Below are 23,328 nucleotides of genomic sequence, written 5' to 3' on the forward strand. Positions count from 1 at the left end.
TCATAGAATTACAGCTCATTCTACTAGATCAGTCTCCACTTCGTGGGCTTTTAAGAATGAAGCTTCAGTTGATCAGATTTGCAAAGAAGCAACTTGGTCCTCTTTGCATACATTTACTAAATTCTACCGTTTTGATGTATTTGCTTCTTCGGAAGCTGTTTTTGGTAGAAAAGTTCTTCAGGCAGCTGTTTCAGTTTGATTCTTCTGCTTTTGATTTAAGTTTTTTCTTTCAAATGGAAATAAACTTATTTTTTTTTGGGTTGTGGACTAATTTTTTCAGCGGTATATGGCTGTTTTTATTTTATTCCCTCCCTCTCTAGTGACTCTTGAGTGGAAGACTCCACATCTTGGGTATTGATATCCCATATGTCACTAGCTCATGGACTCTTGCCAATTACATGAAAGAAAACATAATTTATGTAAGAACTTACCTGATAAATTAATTAATTTCATATTGGCAAGAGTCCATGAGGCCCACCCTTTTTATGGTGGTTATGATTTTTTGTATGAAGCACAATTATTTCCAAATTTCCTTTGTTGATGCTTTCTACTCCTTTCTTTATCACCCCACTGCTTGGCTATTCGTTAAACTGAATTGTGGGTGTGGTGAGGGGTGTATTTATAGGCATTTTGAGGTTTGGGAAACTTTGCCCCTCCTGGTAGGATTGTATATCCCATATGTCACTAGCTCATGGACTCTTGCCAATATGAAAGAAATGAATTTATCAGGTAAGTTCTTACATAAATTATGTTTTTCCATTCAGATAAGTTAGTGTTACGTACTAAATTAGGATTCCTTCCTAAGGTTGTTTCTGATCGGAACATTCATCAGGAGAGTGTTGTTCTTTTCCTGTGTCCAAATCCTTCTTCTCAGAAGGAAAGACTTCTGCACAATTTGGACGGGGTCCGTGCTTTACAGTTTTACCTGCAGGCGACTAAGGACTGTCGTCATTTTTTTTCTTTGTTTGTGGTTTTCTCAGGAAAACGCAAGGGACAGAGAGCTACGGCTACTTCTCTTTCTTTTTGGCTGAAGATTATCATACGTTTTGCATATGAGACTGCTGGACAGCAGCCTCCCGGGAGAGTTACGGCTCATTCCACGAGGGCTGTTGCTTCCTCATGGGCGTTCCAAGATGAAGCTTATGTGTAACAGATTTGCAAGGCTGCAACTGGGTCCTCTCTTCACACTTTTTCAAAGTTCTACAAATTTGACATCTTTGCCTCGGCTGAGGCCGCTTTTGGGAGAAAAGCTCTTCAAACAGTGGTGCCTTTCGTTTAGGTTTCCTGTCTTGTCCCTCCCGTATCATCTGTGTACTCTAGCTTGGGTATTGAATCTCATTAGCAATTAAGATAATCTGTGGACTCATTGTGTCTTAAAAAAGAAAAGAAAATGTATGCTTACCTGATAAATTTATTTATTTTTTGACATGATGAGTCCACGGCCCGCCCTGTTCTTTTAGACAGGTTTTGGTTTATTGTAAACTTCAGACACCTCTGCATCTTGGCTTTTCCTTTCTCTTCCTAACTTTGGTCGAATGACTGGAGTGGGAGGGAAAGGAGGAGCTATTTAACAGCTCTGCTGTGGTGCTCTTTGCCTCCTCCTGCTGACCAGAAGGTGAATATCCCATTAGTAATTAAGATGATCCGTGGACTCATGTCAAAAAAGAAAGAAATTTATCAGGTAAGCATAAATTTTCTTTTTAAGCATATTATTATTTGTAGGTGATTATTTAGTATGTGTATAAAACATTTTTTATGTGCCTGTCATAATAAGATCAGTTGCATTTGTTGTAATTATTGTATCAATTACTGTATATATTGTGTTTTTTTATGGATATGATGTACACACTAAGTATGGACAGTTATGCCCCAATTGGGTTCCAGTTGCTATCTGTATAATGAACCAATAAGATCAGGGCAGACTGCTTAAAAAATAGCGACTGGTCAGTAGGTAATTATCACTCTTGAGAAAGCCTGGGCCAAATGCGTTGAGCTTTTTTTCCACTTCATGCCCCCATAGTTGGTTGCTGGAACAGGTGTTAGTCGAAGATTGAAAATTTGTGGAGATCGTGAAAGCCGACTTTGGAACCGACAGCTAGTAAGTGTATTAGTCCTTGTGCTTGTCGTTTAAGAATAAAACTACCTTGAATTGGGGTTTGTGCTGTCTCTTGTTTTCCACTTTGCTTTGGATGTTCTGTCAATTTTTTTCTTTAGGACACTGTCTGTATTTGACCCTGGGGACATTCTTAGTCAGTCTTGGCCTATTTTGCCAACTGACGCCAGTCTCCCTGACTGGAGGCAATCTGGGTTTCTCAAAAAGCGCAAGGAGTTTGGTTTCTAGAGCCAAGGTTATCAATCAACATTCTAGAACTTTGAGCGATCCTTGGGCTCTTAACCCTGGCCCCTATTGAGGGAGGAAGAGTTTGTATCCAGTCAGACATTGTTTCCACAGTAGCCTTTCAAGATTAATTAAAGGGGATATTTGCAGCCCACTTGCCATACAGGAAGTGTTTTAAACTATGTCTTAGGCAGAGATTGTTCATTGCTCTCTTTTGGCAATTCACATATCAGGTGTGAACAAATAGGAGGTGGAATATCTCAGCGATCAATCGGTCATCCAAGATAGTGATGTCTCCATTATTACATTTTAGATTAAAGGGACACTGTACCCAGAATATTTCTTTCGTGATTCAGATTGAGCATGACATTTTTTTATTTTTTTTTTTATAATTTTTTATTGAGGTTAGATGCATAATACATGACAAACGGAAAAGGAATAATATCTTACATTTCACAAGGAATACATAATCGCTTCTTAGACCTTACAAAGGAGTTTAGGCCTACCAGCTAAATACACTCAACCTCATATTTTCCAATTTTTTCCTGCTAGAAACTCGATAAAAAAATGAAACTTACATAAGTACTTCGTGCATAATGTCTAAGTTATATAAAAAATGAAACAATTGATCATGGCACCTGCCTGACTGCTTTTACTATACCATCTAACCTTATAAACATAAGAGTTTGTATTCAAAGCTATGTTTTATATCTTACTTTACACATATATTTAAACTAGAAACTTAAAATAGAACCTTAAAAGAAAAGGAAAAAAAAAAAGGGGGGGGAAGGGGCAATTATGTTCTCTCTCTCCTCCTCACCAAGTGCCCAGAAGTACTAAGTCGGTATCTCTGAAAGGGAAAATTAAGTATTCAATTTCAGATGGCGAGAAGATTTTTATGAATTTTGACCACTTGTCAAAGAAGGATTTTATTTCTCTTTCTAATTTTAGATCTGTGGCCTTCTGTTCAATTAAATATTGTTTTCTGAGATAATTTTTAACTTCAGTGATTGATGGTACTATCTTGCTTTTCCAGTTTTTAAATATTAAATTTCTAGCTGCTAGAATGACTAGATTTACAATTTTGGAGTCGGTGTAATTATTATTTTTGTCAACTAAGAAAACAACATTAGCCAGAGACAATTTAAGAGGAATGATTTTTAATGACTTATTTATCCAATATTCTAACTTATACCAAAACAGTTTGATTTTTGGACATTCCCATAACATGTGAACTAAATCCGCTGCAGGGAGTCTACATTTGAGGCATTTATTAAAATTTATGTTATACCACCTGTATCCCCTCTCCGGTGTGTAATATGTTCGATATAATAGTTTTAAATGTGATTCTCTCCAGGTCTCCGCCATAGTTGCTTCCTTCTATAATTGAATTGACCTGGCCACTTGTAATTCACTATTTATGTTGACCTGATTTGCCCATCTTTGAGCAATATTCATTAAATTTTCGTCTCCTTTGTATGATACAAGCAGATTGTACCATGGGGCTATGGAAAATAGACCCGTTCTATTTAATGTTATCCAGTTCTCCAGCTTGCCCCATGACCATTTCCAATTATATTTGTTGATTAGATGCCATGCATAATGTCTAGTCTGTAAGTACATAAAAAATTCCTGATTTCTTACGTTAAATTCTAGTTTCAATTCTTCGAACGTCTTAATGACACCTGATTCTTGCTCAAAAAGGTGAGAGACTCTCGTTAATCCTTGGCTATGCCAACTGCGTAAGATTTGATTTTGTGTTCCCTCTTGGAATTCTGGATTCCCTAAGAACGATTGGTATGTCGGTATTTGAGTATTAATCTGAATATAGGAGCCAATTTTCCCCCAAGCTTTAAGCACCGTGTATATGGTCTTCAGATTTTTTATTTGTTTAGGTATTTGTTGGAGAGGAATGTGCAAGAGCAAGATTGGCGAGAATGGCTTTGTCATGCTATGTTCAAGATCATAATCCGAGAAGTTATTTGTTTCTGCGATCCAATCAACCGCAATTCGTCCTAGGAAGACCAGGTTATATAAAAGTAAATCCGGTAGCGGCATCCCACCTTTTTGTTTAGGAAGTGTTAATCTCTTTAAGGAGATCCTGGGTTTCTTGGCTTGCCATATGAACTTACGAAGGGCTATATTAAACTTCCTGACATCGTATGTTTTTAAAATTAATGGAAGATTTTGAAACAAATATGAAATCTTTGGCAATATAACCATTTTACAAAGTGCTATGCGTCCTGCTATTGAGAGGGGAAGATTTTGCCAATTCCTCATTTGTTGAGTTACTTGCTTAAGAATAGGAGTAAAATTTAATGAGTACCATTCTAGCGGATTTGCTGAGATGATAATCCCAAGATATTGAAATGAACTAGATACTATTTTGAACGGATTGTCGATCAGGGAATCATTTTTTACCCTTAGCCAAAGTATTTCTGATTTAGTAGTATTCATTTTATACCCTGAGAAAAGACCAAAATTATCAATTATATTTAATAACCTGGGGATATTCTTATTGGTATTGGCTAAATAAACCAACAAATCATCAGCGTATAATGCCACTTTAGCCTCTTTTCTACCAATTGTAATACCTTATATTTTTTGTCTTATCAAAATGGCTAACGGCTCAATTGCCAAATCAAATAGCAAGGGTGATAAAGGACACCCTTGCCTAGTGCCTTTTTCTAGCTTAATTTTTCTCGATAACTGACCATGAATAACTAAGCTTGTTGATGCTTTTGTGCAGATGTTTTTAACTATATTGAGAAAGTTATTTGATAGACCGAACCTGCTTAGTGAGTCGAATAGATGATAATGATTGACCCTATCGAAGGCTTTCTCAGCATCTATTGCCACTACTGCTGCATCTGGGTATGATGCTTGAAATTTATCCTCAGAATTTTTGAAATAATCGACCACCAGAAGGAGTTGTCTTATTTTGGCGGCTGAACTGCGGTTATACAAGAACCCTGCTTGGTCTTTGTGTATTATCTCAACTAGTCCCTTTTGCAGCCTTCTAGCGAGTATAGATGTAAAAATCTTGTAATCAGAGTTTAATAGTGCTATGGGTCTATATGATTCTCTATTTTGCGGGTTCTTGCCCGGTTTTAGAATGAGAATAGTGTGTGACTCTAGAAAATTAGGCGGAATTTGAGTATTCTCGCCCTCAAAAAAGAAATTGAATAGACTGGTGAGATGAGGGGCAATTGTCTCATCTAAACTTTTGTAAAATTCATTGGGAATTGCATCATGGCCAGGTGCTTTCTCTGATTTTAGTTCCCGTATTGGCTGCAAGACTTCTAATTCAGATATTGGCGCGTTTAAGTGAGTAATGAAGTCAGGTTTGGCTTTCACAACAGGGAGCTTATCCCAGAACCACTCCTGTGCTTCTTTATCTAACGGCGTTGAAGCATAAATCTCCTTATAATATTGAAAAAATGAATCTAAAATTTCATCTGTGGAGGTTAATCGACTATTTTCAACCTGCAGATATTCAATTGTGCTTGATTGTCTGGAGTTTTTTACCAGGCTCTAAAGCATTTTTCCTGCCTTATTGCCATATTTGTATAAGTTAGATTGATATTTTAATTCTGAATGCACTGTTCTTGATGTAATAAATGAATCACGTTCTTTTTTTTCTCTAATATAATTATTCCAGTTAACTTCATTAGGAGTACTCAGATAGGTGTTATATGCATTAGCCACTGAGGCTATTAATTGTCTTTCTTTCTGTTTAGAATCTCGATTTAATCTTAGCTGTATATGCAATGATATCCCCTCTCAGGACCGCTTTTGCTGTTTCCCATAATATTGATGGGCTAGATACAGAGCCTTCATTAAACCTAAAAAACTCTTCCACTCTACTTTTTAGCCAGTCTTTGAATTTTATATTATTACTTAAATATTTTGGATAGAAGAAGCGTGTACCACCTCGGTTCCTCTTTTGAATTGCAATGTCTAACATTATTGGAGCGTGGTCAGAGATGCAGATATCTGCTATGGTTGCTTTGGGTCCTGTTTGATAACAACTGTCATTCATTAACATTAAGTCTATCCTATAGAGACTCTTAGTAGCTCTCGAGTGACACGAATAAGCTTTGCTATCAGGGTTCTGAACCCTCCACACATCTCTTACTGCTAATGTTTGATAGATGTTTTTGAATAGCTTCATTTCGAGATTATCCTTTTTTGTCTTTCGAATTATACCTTTTTATCTATATCTGTCCAGAGAAAAAGAGGGAGACATATTGAAATCTCCGGCTATGATTACTTGGCCCTCCATAGTCTGTAAGAGTTGAGCCTGGAGAGTGTCCCAAAAATGGATTGTGTTTAGGAGTGATAAATTTATCCATAAAGTGCAAGAAAAAATCAATTATCGTGTGTGATTAGGCATAAAGCCCCTTATTGGGGAAAGTGAATCGTGAAAGGGAAGGAAAAAAAAAAAAAAAAAATTAATAAATAAATTGTGAAAAAAGAAAAGATATTTAAGAAGTCTACTTACCAGAAAGCCTTGTGAGTGTGACGGTGTTCGAGTGAGGTGAAGGATAGAAACACCTGTGATTAAATTAATAAGAAGACCAGGAAATGGCGACAAGAAAGGGTAGTATATGAACTAACGCCAAACGATGCGCACCCTACTTGATCAGTAATTTTATTCTCTCCCTATATTGTGGAGAATGTTCCCTCTGAATAAAGCCCTTGAATTTAAGAGGTTTTTCTTTTTCCTCTCCTTTGTTCTTTCTTTCCCCTTTTATATAATTTAACCAAAAATTAGCCTTATAAGGGATTTGAACATGGGGGGAAAGTTTTAAACTCCTGAGATATGTATTGGATATGAAATCCCTCAACAGTGGCTAAGTATCTATACTAGCTAACTCTAAATATTTCCTCAGATGTGGGAACAAAAACTTTATTTCTGACTATCCATTTTTCCCCCTTCACAAGCGAAGTTTAACCAGATGAAGGTTTTACCCCCTGGGGGGAGCCTATTCTATGAAAGAATATGAACTTATTTACATAAATTCTTATCTAGAAAGAGGGTAGACATCTAACCAATTAATCTGTGAGTTTTTTACATGCCGCTTTCTTATGTAACAAACATTCAATTATTTCTGGTATAAACAGATTAAGCATTAACCGAGAGTACTGGCAGATGTTAGATCTTAATTACTGAAAGAGATCTTTCCTTAGTCCCCGCTCAAATTGAGCTAGATGTCTTAGCGTAGACACAAAAAAAAGAAGAAAAGATAATTAAGGAAAAACAGCAAGCAGTATAAACAATCAGCTGGGGGAGGGAGACACTCCAGATATCCAAGGTCAAGCTGCTTGAGGAGGGAAGGGGTGTACATATATAAATTGCCACAGTGTGCTTGAAAAAGTAAAATACCAATAATATCAGCACTTCAATACAGTTTATGCAGTTTTGTGTTTTTAAGGTAATCTTTCGAGGGTGCTTAATGTGAGAAATGGAAGAAGATGTGTATTCCTCTTCTTTCTTGTCTTTCTTTTCTCTTTTTCTTCCCTTTTTTTTCTTCTCCTTTTCTTACTTTCCCCCTCCCTTTTTTCCCCCTTATATTCTCTTATTCTCCTCTCCTGCTTTTCAATCTCTTGTTAAATACAGTTTTTCCCTCTGTTAGGTTGTAATTACAGACAAAGAAAGTCTATGCAGTACATGAAGAAAAAGATTTTTTGTTATTGCTCTGTCCTTTTCCTCCTTAGACCTCTATGAGTTTATTGAACAACTTAAAGTTTTCTGCTTTAAGGGACACTCTTTCCCCCTAAGCACTTGCTGGATTATGCTTTTTGTCAGTACATTTAAAGAGAAACCATAACCTGACACTCACCCCTCCATCGACGTGCCCTCTCAGGATTTCAGCCGGTTAACTCATATGAAAGGGAACTGTACCTTTATGTTGCTGTTCTCAGGTAGCCTCTGTGAGACTTCTCCGAAGCCTTATACCCCAGGTTCAGGGAGGCAAACCTCCCTGCAGCTGCTTGGCTCCAGCGCTTTCTCCCTCTCAGATCTGTAGCTCACGATCAGCGGCTCCTCCACGCAGCATCGGTGGGGAGGTGCCGTCACTTCTGATGAGGAGGTCAAGGGTCGGAGTCTTACTGCAGGGCTCTTACCTGTCAGCTCCCCACTCGCATCATCGGTGGGTGGGGAGCGCGATCCGGCAGGCAAGCAAGCAGTGTAAACCGGTGAAGTGATAGCTGTTGTCTGTGTCCTGGTGCGGAATGCTGCGGGTGAGTGTCGGTCAATTTGCTGTAAGCTCCAATGCCTGCAGGTATGAAATTTTGGCTGTCTGCCCCTCTCACGGAGAACCAGATGTGAGAGGGTTCAGCTATTTAGGTCTATGGACCACAAAAGGGAGCCTGATCTCAGGCTCCGGGTCTGAGAGATTCTTTCCGCAGCGCAGATAGAATTACGCTGTAAGAGGTAGCACCCAGTTGTAATCCGATAAGGCGAGGGTGGCTACAGCAAACTTCTCCCCCCCTTGTCGAAGGGAGATCCTGGCGCGAAGAACCGCCACAAGGAAAGCTGCAGGGGAGCGTTGCCTGCTGCTTGTGCACAGGCTCCTCCTCTTCCTCCTTGAGCATGAAATTTTAAGCAACTTTCTAATTTACTCCTATTATCAAATTTTCTTCGTTCTCTTGCTATCATTATTTGAAAAAGAAGGCATCTAAGTTTTTTTTTGGTTTCAGTACTCTGGACAGCACTTTTTTATTGGTGGATGAATTTATCCACCAATCAGCAAGGACAACCCAGGTTGTTCACCAAAAATGGGCCGGCATTTAAACTTAAATTCTTGCATTTCAAATAATGATACCAAGAGAATGAAGACAATTTGATAATAGGAGTAAATTAGAAAGTTGCTTAAAATTTCATGCTCAATCTGAATCATGAAAGAAACATTTTGGGTACAGTGTCCCTTTTACTCTTTGAGTGCTAAGCACTTTCACACCTGGGTGCTAAGCTGATTTAATTTATGTTTTTAATTTGTGAAAAAAAATGTTTTAACTTTTTTTTTTTTTTTTTTTCCAGATCCCCAAGAGTTACATCTTTGGAAAGGTTATCTTTCCAATGGTGGGTCTTGGGGGTCTGTAGCTGCTTAGATGCCTGAGATACAGGCCTCTAAGCAGCATGCCCCCTTTCCCTATACTTTGTATTGACAAATTGTTAATAAAGTTGTTAGGGGACGTCACTGCGCAAAACGTGATGCCCCGGCGATGCCTGTCACTCTACAGGCACGACCGGTTGGCACCCCCCAGATCTCCCTCAAGGTGGGAGAGTGCTAGTGACGGGTCTGAGTCGTCATTAGCACCAGAGTGGGAAACTCTGTGATGGTTTAGAGCCGTCATTAGCACTCAAAGGGTTAATATAATGGGCTTAAATTACATGCTTCTAAGCTTTTGTGCGAGATCAAAGATTCCAAAGGCATGTACATGGGACTTTCATCTAGCATACCTATTTCCAAGAATCATACTTGAACCATACAGGAGTAAACGGTTATATTAATTACTCCAGCCTGACTCTGCAGGACTTGGTATGCGGATATAGTGTTGATTATTTTTGTACTCCATTGCTCTTTCTCTGGGACAAGACCTGTTGTCTCAAGGTCCTTTTCATCTTCATCAGAATCTCTAATCTCGACTTTTAATGGCGTGGAACTTGAACGCCTAGTTTTTAGACACCCTGGAATCTGAATCTAATTCTTGTGACTCTCCTTTTCTAAGTATTCACAAGGAGAAGTCTGTAAACATAAAGCTACTAAGGTAGTGTGGGCCTCTTGGCTCAAATCATTGATTCACAATGCTTACTTGAAGGTGGGAAAGTAGTGTAGTTGTAACTTTTTTTTTTTTTTTAATTATGCCTCTTTGCAAAGCTGCAACATGTCGTCTTTGCATACTTTTTTCACAATTTATTGCTTTTAGGTTTTGCAAGCACCAGTTGGCATGAAAGTCCTGTTGGCATGAAAGTCATTGTTAACTAAACAAGAACTGTCAGAAAAAAATTTGCCCCACCCTTTTCATAACATAGACCATTGGCTTGGGTATTAATCCCATATGTTATGGAGGACTCTAGACCATCATCATTTTATGAAAGAAAAGAAAATTTATGCTTACCTAATGATAAATTATTTTCTTTTGGAATGATGATGATCCACAGACCTGGCCAATTTAAATTTTTGGGCAACGGTTCTAATGACTCCTCTACTGACCCTGCTTTGTCTTTCCTACCTATATGTTTCCTTTTTTCTGCTCGGCTCCTAGTGGCGTGAAATATATCCCATATGTTATGGAGAATTGTGGACTATCCTCATTCTAAAAGAAAATAATTTATCAGGTAAGCATACATTTTGTTTTTCTGAGTAGATAAGCAAGATATTTATTTCTACTAGTAACTTAAAGGGACATAAAACCCATTTTTTTTCTTTCATGATTCAGATAGATCATGCAACTTTCTAATCTGCTATTATCATGTTTTCTTTGTTCTCTTTGTATCTTTATTTGAAAAAGCAAGAATATACGCTTAGGTGCCAGCCCATTTTTGGTTAAGCACCTGGGTAGCACTTGCTGGCGACATTTAGCCACCAATTAGTAAGCGCTCCCCAGGTGCTGAACCAAAAAAGGGCTGGCTCCTAAGCTTACATTCTTGTTGTATTTAAATAAATATACAAAGAGAAAGAAAATTTGATAATATGAATAAATTAGAAAGTTGCTTAAAATTGCATGCACTATCTGCATCATAAAAAATGGGTTTCATATCCCTTTAAGCCAATATATATTCAGATTCATACTGGCATTTTTTGAGTGTTCTTTATATTTTTGTTACTCTTTTGCCTAAAATTTTAAGCTAGTCTACGTAAAATATGACAATTGTATTACATGGCACAGGACCTGCAGCTCAGATTCCTGCCTTCTATATGGACACTAGTCACCTCTTCAGCAGTCCGCATGCACGATTAGCTCCCCCGACGCTGACACAGCAACAAGGATTCCAACCAGGACTCTCTCAGGTGGGTTTTTTATTATCTAAAATCTAAATGGGCTTCAGTGTATTTATCTATAGAATTAATAAGTCTTCTACCTACATGGCACTCTACAGAGATGAAAAAATACATGGAATAAAAAGGGACGGGCAATGCACAAGAACACAGTAACAGTGACAATGTAGTGTTTTATGTAAACGCCTTAATACACATTAAATGAATCCACAACCACTCGCCAGGTGTAAAATAGATTAAGATTTATGCATGTTTTTGAGCCAAAGTCTGTCTGAATTTTAAATGTACCACCACTATGTTCTAAGTTAGATTACAGATGTGCTAAGCTTTGTGATGTATTATTGGTTTTGCAGATAAAATGTCACATTTTTCTGGTGTTCATTCATTTCTGGCACCAAACCAAATAAACAAAAGCAACATTGTTTTATTCATTCATTTAATTTGTCTACCTTTTGGATAAAGAAACAAATTGAATAGTATTTTGTTAATTTCATTTGTTGCCAGAAAAAAAAAATTTCCACCGTGAATCCAACAAATACCATTTTTTTAAATGTATTATTATTTGTGTGATACAAGCAGTTTTGCTACTAGTGTAGATATATATATATATATATATATATATATATATATATATATATATATATATATATATATATATATATATATATATATATATATAAATTAACAACAATTTGTGACAGCAAATTCAGTATTTGCACATATACAGTTTCCCACAAAGTGAGTACACCCCTCACATTTTTGAAAATATTTTATTATATATTTTCATGTGACAACACTGAAGAAATTACACTTTGCTACAATGTAAAGTATTGAGTGTACAGCCTGTATAACAGTGTAAATCTGCTGTCCCTTCGAAATAACTTTAAACACAGCCATTAATGTCTAAACTGTTGGCAACAAAAGTGCGTACACCCCTAAGTGGAAATGTCCAAATTGGGCCAAATTAGCCATTTTCCCTCCCCGGTGTCATGTGACTCGTTAGTGTTGCAAGGTCTCAGGTGTGAAGGGGGAGCAGACACCCCCCCCCCCCCTCATGCATATGAAAAGACCCATTACACAACCAGGAGTCTGTAGACATCTGTAGAGATACAGCGACACAGACACAGTATGCACACAGCCATTGCACACATGCACACAGACATTACACATACACACACACACAGACAGTGTACACACACAGACGATACAGACACATGTACACACAACACACACACACAGTACACACACAAATATATAGACACACATATACACACACACAGATGGTACACACACAGATACAGACACACATGTACACACACAGAGATGCAGAGACACATGTAGACACAATACACACATTTAAAACACAGAAAACACATACACTAACGCTTTCACACTCTCTCAGAAACAGAAGAAACCCTCTGTAAATGTGGTAACGAGTCTGGCAGACATTTGGTAAATATTTTTGTTAATATCCACTTTGCCTTGTTTTTCTCTGCACCTAAATCATTTGTTGGGGTCTTAATTTAAACCTAATTAAACAATTGATTTGCAAAGAAAAAATAACAAATAGAAAAGGATATTAACAGGAGAAAAAAATATTGGTTAGCAAGCAACACAAAGTGCAGCAGCAAAAACAAAACAATTGCTATTATAAGGTCAACATTTACCATGATGTGCATAATTTAAAGGAATATAATCTACTCAACAAACTAATGTATTTATGTTCCTCGTCAGCAGGAGGAGGAATGGCTCTACCACACAAAAGTGTGAACTTCACCTGAGGCTATTTTAACAAATATAAAATAATAGGACAATGCAATAGCACTTTCAATTTGAAATCGGCAAAATATTTTTTTGTCAAATTAAGTTAATCCAATCTCTTCCCCTCGCCTGTATCATGTGACAGCCGTCAGCCAATTAAAAAAAATGCATATCCATATATACTGTACGCTTTTGCACATGCTCAGTAGGAACTGGAGCCTCAGAAAGTGTTCATATAAAATTTTTTTGCATGTTTTCATAATGGAAGTAAAAAAAGTTTATTATTTTTATTTTTTTTAAATTGCAGTGCAAAACTATATCATGAAACAAATTTTGACTTTAGTGTCACTAGGTCCCTTGGTCCCCTGCCAAGCGTGAGCCAATGACGTTTTACACACTGCATACGCTTACACTTCACCTCCTTTTAAGGATTGACAAGTGCATCACAAATGGACAGATCTCACAGCCTTTGCAAACAGTAGCAGGGAGAAAAATAAGCCAGTCAGCCACTGTGTACAGCACACCAGGTGATATTTACACACATTTTTGTCTGCATTAACACACTGACACAGCTATTTCAAAAAAGTAACCATTTTTTTATTTTATTTTGCTTTTATGATATGATTGTTGATGTGTATAGATTAAATATACTATAAAAGCAAACTAAAGCTTTATTTATAATAAAATAAATAAAGAATGTAAGGAACCAATAGAATGCAGCTACCACTGTCCTTCCTTTTTGACAACTATAAATTGTTTTCAACCTTGTTGCCTAATTATGCTGGGATGAGTTTACAGTAGCATTATTTTTGGTGGCAAGATTGACTGTTATCAGCTCCTGGGCATAGCAACTAGCTGTAAACACTATGTAGAGACCAGCATATAGCATACTATCAATAATTAATAGTAGTATGAGTTTGATCACATTTCTAAAATGGTGGCACTGTTAAAAATCAAACTGCTATTGCTATAATTTTTCAGAATTCCATAGTGACTTTCATAGCATTACTCTGTTTATACATTCTTCAGCAGCTGTATATCTGCAATTGAAAAGCACCAGAGATGGCATGAGACAGACTGTTATAAATGTACCTGAAGCAGTTAACATGTATTTGAAAGTTTATCTAACCTCTACCACATGCCTGACATGTTTAAGTGATCCTTTAAAATATGGACAATAGCAATTTTTTTGTAATTATTATTAAAAATAGAGAAGCTTTTGTAATTCTTTGTAACAAAGGATACAAAAATGTCTCAATTTTTAACATAAAAAAAGAAAGTATGCAAAAACAAAACACATGAACTTAAACATTTTAAATTTGAGCCCTGTGCACATTAAGAATATCATCTGCGTAATGTGTATATGTTGGGGAGTGCAGCTTCCATTAGCTTTTAGGCTTTAGTCAAAAGGTAATTGCTAAAAAAATAAATAGGTATTCAAATTTCAGTCATCCACTTAGTTGCTGTGTACCCTCCACACACAGAGAAGTGAGATTAATTTGCAGACTGTGTACATCTTTTTATTTATGCAAATTATGACACTTAGGGAAGTCTCCCTAAGTGTGATGTGGGAATCCAGACGTGGACCCGTTGCTCAGTGTGCCTAGAGGGATATGGTTGCACCTCACTGACGAGGCCCACAATAGGCCGAACCGTACGTCGGGGTTTTACTGTTTCTCTCGTTCAGAGAGGGATCGTCTGGTATTTCGGGGCTGGACTGTACTGTAAAGTCAGGATCAGACTGATATTCTTCAGGAAAGTTATTCTCTGTGAAAAGCACATGTTGAGCAAAAAGAGGCTGCTTCTTGGGTGGTAACTAGCCATAGAACAAGCTATTATGTTTTTGTTCGTTCCCAGGTTGAGCGCTTCTCTCTTTTTATGTATGCAAATTATGACACTTAGGGAAGTCTCCCTAAGTGTAATGCGGGAATCCAGACGTGGACCCGTTGCTCAGTGTGCCTAGAGGGATATGGCTGCACCTCACTGACGAGGCCCACAATAGGCCGAAATGTACGTCTGGGGTTTTGCTGTTTCTCTCGTTCAGAGAGGGATTGCCTGGTATTTCGGGGCTGGACTGTACTGTAAAGTCAGGATCAGACTGATATGCTTTGGGAAAGTTCTTCTCTGTGAAAAGCACATGTTGAGCAAAAAGAGGCTGCTTCTTGGGTGGTAACTAGCCATAGAGCAAGCTATTATGCTTTTGTTCAATCCCAGGTTGAGCGCTTCTCTCTTTCTTTTACAAAGATATGACGAGTCCACAGATTTCATCCTTACTTGTGGGATATTAACCTCCTGCTAACAGGAAGTGGCAAAGAGCACCACAGCAGAGCTGTATATATAGCCCCTTCCCCTCCCCTAGTCATTATCTTTGCCTGTGTTATACTAGGAAGACATGGTAAAGTGAGGTGTTAGTTTTAGTTTCTTCCATCAAGAAGTATTTTATTTTAAATGGTACCGGTGTGTACTATTTTCCTCAGGGGGATATGGAAGAATATTTCTGCCATGTGGTTTGATGATCTTAGCATTTGTAACTAAGATCCACGCAGTTCCCACAAGACTTGTGAAGGTAACTATGAGACATCTTCAGTGTGGAGACCGGTTTCATGCAACAAGCAGCATTAAGGTATGTGCAGCCTTTTTTTCTGAGGAGACTTGGTATATCAGAACTGTCTGGCATTATTTCCCTGTATGGGAATGGGGTAAGCAGTAAAACCTATTTTAATAAGAGGGGTGTTACTGGAGTCCCTATTTTATATTTATCATTAGTTGATATTTGGGCATTATGGGACATGGGAGACAATATAAAAAACAATGTTTTATGTTTATTTTTGGCACTTATGTGTGTATTTTTACTTTAGTGCAAAACTGCATTTCCATGCGGTGTTGTTTGTGCCTACTCCAACTTTTGACATTAAGGGGCGGAGTCTATTTTGGCGCAATTTCTTCAGGCTTAGCAGCAGCAAACAGTAGCTTCGTGGCTCCTGGACTGTGTAGCTGGTCTGAAGGGTTGGAAACTTGATTTGAGTACCCTGGGGGCAGGTAGGCGCCACAGCAGAGCAGCAGAGCTGTGGCGAGGTGCAGAGTGTATTTTTATCTACCTTTTGACTACATCTTGATACAAGTACTTCTAAAGCCTTATTTCTGCCCTTGCTTCTGGGTGCAGTAATTTTTGGATTAACCAACGATATTAAGTTAAATTTGGGAATAATTTAACGTTTTTGGTGCATTTTTGAAAAATTGTTCACCTTTTCTTTTCTTAAAGGCACAGTACACATTTTTTTTTAATGTTTATGTTATGCTATAAATAAGTGTTTAAACGACTTTTGTGGTATTACTAGTCTGTTCAACATGTCTGACATTGAGGTTTCTCATTGTTCTATGTGTTTAGAAGCTATTGTGCAACCCCCTCTAACATTGTGTAACTTTTGTACTGAAAGGGCTTTACAATGTAAAAAACATATTTTAAATTAAATAAGTGTGCCTAGGGATGATTCTCAGTCTGAAGAGAATCAGGATATGCCATCCAATTCTCCCCAAGTGTCACAACCTTTTATGCCCACACAAGCGACGCCTAGTACTTCTAGTGCATCTAATTCCTTTACTCTGCAGAAGATGGATGCAGTTATGTTAACTACGCTTACAGAGGTATTGTCTAAATTTACCAGTGTTGCAGGGTAAACACAGTAGGTCAAGTATTAATGTAAATACTGAATCCTCTGATGCTTTATTAGCTATTTCCGATGTTCCCTCACAGTGCTCTGCGTTGGGGATCAGGGAATTACTGTCTGAGGGTGAAATTTCTGATTCAGGGAATGTTTTGCCTCAGACAGATTCGGATGCTATGTCATTTAAATTTAAGCTTGATCACCTCTGCCTGTTGCTTAGGGAGGTTTTTTGCGACTCTGGATGATTGTGATCCTATTGTGATTCCTCCAGAGAAATTGTGTAAAATTGATAAATATTTGGAAGTTTCTACTTACACTGATGTTTTTCCGGTTCCTAAGAGAATTTCGGAAATTATTAGTAAGGAATGGGATAGACCAGGTATACCGTTTTTCTCCCTCTCCTAATTTTAAGAAAATGTTTCCTATATCAGATACCATTCGGGACTCATGGCAAGCGGTCCCTAAGGTAGAGGGAGCTATATCTTCCCTAGCTAACCGTACTACTATACCCATTGAGGATAGTTGTGCTTTCAAGGATCCTATGGATAAGAAATTAGAGGGTCTACTAAAGAAATTATTTGTTAATCAGGGATTTCTTTTACAACCTACGGCTTGCATCAAAACATAAGCTTTTAGCTATTCCCTTTAAAGTTAAGACCCTTTTTGGGCCAGGATTGAAGGAGATCATTTCTATTATTACAGGAGGTAAGGGTCATGCCCTACCTCAGGATAGGTCGGTTAAAATAAGGGGTTAACAGAATAATTTTTGTACCTTTCGGAACTTTAAAGGAGGACCCCCCGCTTCTTCTTCTTCTTCCACAAAGCAGCATGAAGGGGTGGCCCCCGATCCGGGACCGGATCTAGTAGGGGGCAGACTTTCTTTCTTTGCTCTGGCTTGGGCAAGTGATGTTCAGGATTCCTGGGCACTAGAAATAGTGACCCACAGTTATCAATTGGAATTCAAGGATTTCTCCCAAGAGGGAGATTTCATCTTTCAAAATTATCTGCAAACCAGATAAAGAGAGAGGCGTTCTTACGCTGTGTAAAGATATTTTTACTATGGGAGCAATTTGTTCTGTTCCAAAATTGGAACAGGGACAGGGGTTTTACTCAAACCTATTTGTGGTCCCCAAAAAAGAGGGAACGTTCACACCCATTTTTGACCTCAAGTGTCTAAACAAATTTCTAAGAGTTCCATCATTCAAGATGGAGACAATTCGAACGATTTTGCCAATGAGCCAGGGGGGTCAATATATGACTACTGTGGATTTGAAGGATGCTTACCTTCATATTCCAATCCACAAAGATCATCATCGGTTTCTAAGGTTTACCTTCTTGAACAAACATTATTAGTTTGTGGCTCTTCCTTTTGGGTTGGTCACAGCACCCATAATCTTCACAAAGGTTCTAAGGTCTCTTTTGGCGGTTCTCAAACCGCAAGGGATAGCGGTGGCGCCTTATCTGGACGATATTCTGATTCAGGCGTTAAAATATCATCTGACAAAATCTCACACGGACATAGTGTTGTCTTTTCTGAGAACTCACGGCTGGAAGGTGAACATAGAGAAGAGTTCACTTGTTCCACAGACAAGGGTTCCTTTTCTGGGAACTCTGATAGACTCGGTAGCCATGAAAGTATTTCTGACGGAGGTCAGAAAATCAAAGATTTTGAATACTTGCCGAGCACTTCTGTCCATTCCTCGGCCATCAGTGGCTCAGTGTATGGAGGTAATCGGATTAATGGTAGCGGCAATGGACATTGTTCCGTTTGCTCGCTTTCATCTCAGACCACTGCAACTGTGCATGCTCAGTCAGTGGAATAGGGATTGTGCGGATTTATCTCCAAAGATAATTCTGGATCAAGAGACCAGAAACTCTCTTCTTTGGTGGTTGTTGCCAGATCATCTGTCCCAGGGGACTTGTTTCCGCAGACCCTCGTGGGTGATAGTGACAACAGATGCCAGCCTTCTGGGCTGAGGTGCAGTTTGGAACTCCCTGAAAGCTCAGGGTGTTTGGACTCAGGTGGAGTCTCTACTTCCAATCAATATTCTGGAACTGAGAGCAATATTCAATGCGCTTCAGGTGTGGCCTCAGTTGGCTTCGGCCAAATTCATCAGATTCCAGTCGGACAAAATAACGACTGTGGCATATGTCAATCATCAGGGGGAACAAGGAGTTCCTTAGCGATGATAGAGGTATCCAAGATAATCAGTTGGGCAGAGGCCCACTCTTGTCATCTGTCAGAGATCTACATCCCAGGGGTAGAGGACTGGGAAGCAGATTTTCTACGTCGGCAGACTTTTCATCCGGGGGAGTGGGAACTTCACCCGGAGGTATTTGCCTCATTGATTCTCAGATGGGGCAGACCGGAATTGGTTTTGATGGCATCTCGTCAGAATGCCAAGCTTCCAAGATACGGATCCCGGTCAAGGGATCATCAGGCTGAACTGATAGATGCCTTGGCAGTACCTTGGTACTTCAGCCTAGCTTATGTTGTTCCGCCGTTTCCTCTCCTCCCACGCGTGATTGCTTGAATCAAACAGGAGAGAGCTTCAGTGATCCTGATAGCGCTTGCATGGCCACACAGGACTTGGTATGCGGATCTAGTGGACATGTCCTCTCTGCCACCGTGAAAACTTCCATTGAGACAGGACCTTTTCATTCAAGGTCCTTTCCATCATCCAAATCTAATTTCTCTGCAACTTACTGCATGGAGATTGAACGCTTGATTTTATCGAAGCAAGGATTCTCTGGTTCAGTTATCAATACTTTGATACAGGCTAGAAAGCCTGTCACTAGAAAAATCTATCATAACATATGTTGTAAATATATTTTCTCCAACATAGGTGTGTCCGGTCCACGGCGTCATCCTTACTTGTGGGATATTCTCTTCCCCAACAGGAAATGGCAAAGAGCCAGCTAAGCTGGTCACATGATCCCTCCTAGGCTCCGCCTACCCCAGTCATTCTCTTTGCCGTTGTACAGGCAACATCTCCACGGAGATGGCTTAGAGTTTTTTAGTGTTTAACTGTAGTTTTTATTATTCAATCAAGAGTTTGTTATTTTAAAATAGTGCTGGTATGTACTATTTACTCTGAAACAGAAAAGAGATGAAGATTTCTGTTTGTATGAGGAAAATGATTTTAGCAACCGTTACTAAAATCCATGGCTGTTCCACACAGGACTGTTGAGAGGAATTAACTTCAGTTGGGGGAACAGTGAGCAGTCTTTTGCTGCTTGAGGTATGACACATTCTAACAAGACGATGTAATGCTGGAAGCTGTCATTTTCCCTATGGGATCCGGTAAGCCATTTTTATTCAGACAGTAAATAAGGGCTTCACAAGGGTTTATTATGACTGTAGACATTTTCTGGGCTAAATCGATCATATTTACACATATTTAGCCTTGAGGAATCATTTAATCTGGGTATTTTTTGTAAAATAATATCGGCAGGCACTGTTTTAGACACTTTATTCTATAGGGGCTTTCCCTAATCATAGTCAGAGCCTCATTTTCGCGCCGGTATGGCGCACTTGTTTTTGAGAACAGCATGGCATGCAGCTGCATGTGTGTGGAGCTCTGATACATAGAAAAGTCTTTCTGAAGGCATCATTTGGTATCGTATTCCCCTTTGGGCTTGGTTGGGTCTCAGCAAAGCAGATTCCAGGGACTGTAAAGGGGTTAAATATAAAAACGGCTCCGGTTCCGTTATTTTAAGGGTTAAAGCTTCCAAATTTGGTGTGCAATACTTTTAAGGCTTTAAGACACTGTGGTGAAATTTTGGTGAATTTTGAACAATTCCTTCATACTTTTTCGCAATTGCAGTAATAAAGTGTGTTCAGTTTAAAATTTAAAGTGACAGTAACGGTTTTATTTTAGAAAGTTTTTTGTGCTTTGTTATCAAGTTTATGCCTGTTTAACATGTCTGAACTACCAGATAGATTGTGTTCTGACTGTGGGGAAGCCAAGGTTCCTTCTCATTTAAATAGATGTGATTTATGTCATAAAAAATTTAGTAAAAATGATGCCCAAGATGATTCCTCAAGTGAGGGGAGTAAGCATGGTACTGCATCATCCCCTCCTTCGTCTACACCAGTCTTGCCCATACAGGAGGCCCCTAGTACATCTAGCGCGCCAATACTCCTTTCTATGCAACAATTAACGGCTGTAATGGATAATTCTATCAAAAACATTTTAGCCAATATGCCCACTTATCAGCGAAAGCGCGACTGCTCTGTTTTAGAAAATACTGAAGAGCATGAGGACGCTGATGATATTGTTTCTGAAGGGTCCCTACACCAGTCTGAGGGGGCCAGGGAGGTTTTGTCTGAGGGAGAAATTTCAGATTCAGGAAAAATTTCTCAACAAGCTGAACCTGATGTGATTACTTTTAAATTTAAGTTGGAACATCTCCGCGCTCTGCTTAAGGAGGTGTTATCCAATTTGGATGATTGTGATTATCTGGTCATTCCAGAAACACTATGTAAAATGGACAAGTTCCTAGAGGCCCCGGGGCCCCCCGAAGCTTTTCCTATATCCAAGCGGGTGGCGTACATTGTTAATAAAGAATGGGACAGGCCCGGTATACCTTTCGTACCTCCCCCCATATTTAAAAAATTGTTTCCTATAGTCGACCCCAGAAAGGACTTATGGCAGACAGTCCCCAAGGTTGAGGGGGCGGTTTCTACTCTAAACAAGCGCGCCACTATACCCATAGAAGATAGTTGTGCTTTCCAAGATCCTATGGATAAAAAATTAGAAGGTTTGCTAAAAAAGATGTTTGTTCAGCAAGGTTACCTTCTACAACCAATTGCATGCATTGTCCCTGTCACTACAGCCGCGTGTTTCTGGTTCGACGAGCTAGAAAAGGCGATTATTAGTAATTCTTCTTCTTATGAGGAGATTATGGACAGAATTTGTGCTCTTAAATTGGCTAATTCTTTCACCCTAGACGCCACCTTGCAATTGGCTAGGTTAGCGGCGAAAAATTCTGAGTTTGCTATTGTGGCGCGCAGAGCGCTTTGGTTAAAATCTTGGTCAGCGGAGGCGTCTTCCAAGAACAAATTGCTTGACATTCCTTTCAAGGGGAAAACACTGTTTGGCCCTGACTTGAAAGAGATTATCTCTGATATCACTGGGGGCAAGGGCCACGCCCTTCCTCAGGATAGGTCTTTCAAGGCCAAAAATAAACCTAATTTTCGTCCCTTTCGCAGAAACGGACCAGCCCCAAGTGCTACGTCCTCTAAGCAGGAGGGTAATACTTCTCAAGCCAATCCAGCCTGGAGACCTATGCAAGGCTGGAACAAAGGAAAGCAGGCCAAGAAACCTGCCACTGCTCCCAAGACAGCATGAGATGCGGGCCCCCGATCCGGGACCGGATTTGGTGGGGGGCAGACTCTCTCTCTTCACTCAGGCTTGGGCAAGAGATGTTCTGGATCCTTGGGCGCTAGAAATAGTCTCCCAAGGTTATCTTCTGGAAGTGATTCATCCTGTTCCATTAAGAGAACGAGGGATGGGGTTCTTCTCCAATCTGTTCGTAGTTCCCAAAAAAGAGGGAACGTTCAGACCAATCTTAGATCTCAAGATCCTAAACAAGTTTCTCAAGGTTCCATCGTCCAAAATGGAAACCATTCGAACAATCCTTCCATCCAGGAAGGTCAATTCTTGACCACGGTGGATTTAAAGGATGCGTATCTACATATTCCTGTCCACAAGGAACATCATCGGTTCCTAAGGTTCGCATTCCTGGACAAACATTACCAGTTCGTGGCGCTTCCTTTCGGATTAGCCACTGCTCCAAGGATTTTCTCAAAGGTACTAGGGTCCCTTCTGGCGGTGCTAAGACCAAGGGGCATTGCTGTAGTACCTTACTTGGACGACATTCTGATTCAAGCGTCGTCCCTTCCTCAAGCAAAGGCTCACACGGACATAGTCCTGGCCTTTCTCAGATCTCACGGATGGAAAGTGAACGTGGAAAAGAGTTCTCTATCTCCGTCGACAAGAGTTCCCTTCTTGGGAACAATAATAGACTCCTTAGAAATGAGGATTTTTCTGACAGAGACCAGAAGAACAAAACTTCTAAGCTCTTGTCGGATACTTCATTCCGTTCCTCTTCCTTCCATAGCGCAGTGCATGGAAGTGATAGGTTTGATGGTAGCGGCAATGGACATAGTTCCTTTTGCGCGCATTCATCTAAGACCATTACAACTGTGTATGCTCAGTCAGTGGAATGGGGACTATACAGACTTGTCTCCGAAGATACAAGTAAATCAGAGGACCAGAGACTCACTCCGTTGGTGGCTGTCCCTGGACAACCTGTCACAAGGGGTGACCTCCCGCAGACCAGAGTGGGTCATTGTCACGACCGACGCCAGTCTGATGGGCTGGGGCGCGGTCTGGGGATCCCTGAAAGCTCAGGGTCTTTGGTCTCGGGAAGAATCTCTTCTACCGATAAATATTCTGGAACTGAGAGCGATATTCAATGCTCTCAAGGCTTGGCCTCAGCTAGCGAGGGCCAAGTTCATACGGTTTCAATCAGACAACATGACGACTGT

General features: G+C 39.4%; 1 protein-coding gene across 1 annotated transcript in view; it reads left to right on the forward strand.

Moving 5' to 3' along the window:
• LOC128640804 (protein PRRC2C) overlaps positions 1 to 23,328 on the forward strand; it is a 1,245,292-nt gene that overhangs the window by 758,808 nt on the left and 463,156 nt on the right. Inside the window, exon 15 of the mRNA XM_053693223.1 lies at positions 11,237 to 11,358. Within this exon, the coding sequence (XP_053549198.1) occupies positions 11,237 to 11,358 (122 nt within the window). The remainder of the gene's footprint in view (positions 1 to 11,236; positions 11,359 to 23,328) is intronic.

The sequence above is a fragment of the Bombina bombina genome, chromosome 10 (genome assembly GCF_027579735.1).
Source record: "Bombina bombina isolate aBomBom1 chromosome 10, aBomBom1.pri, whole genome shotgun sequence".
In the NCBI taxonomy this organism is placed as follows: Eukaryota; Metazoa; Chordata; class Amphibia; order Anura; family Bombinatoridae; genus Bombina; species Bombina bombina.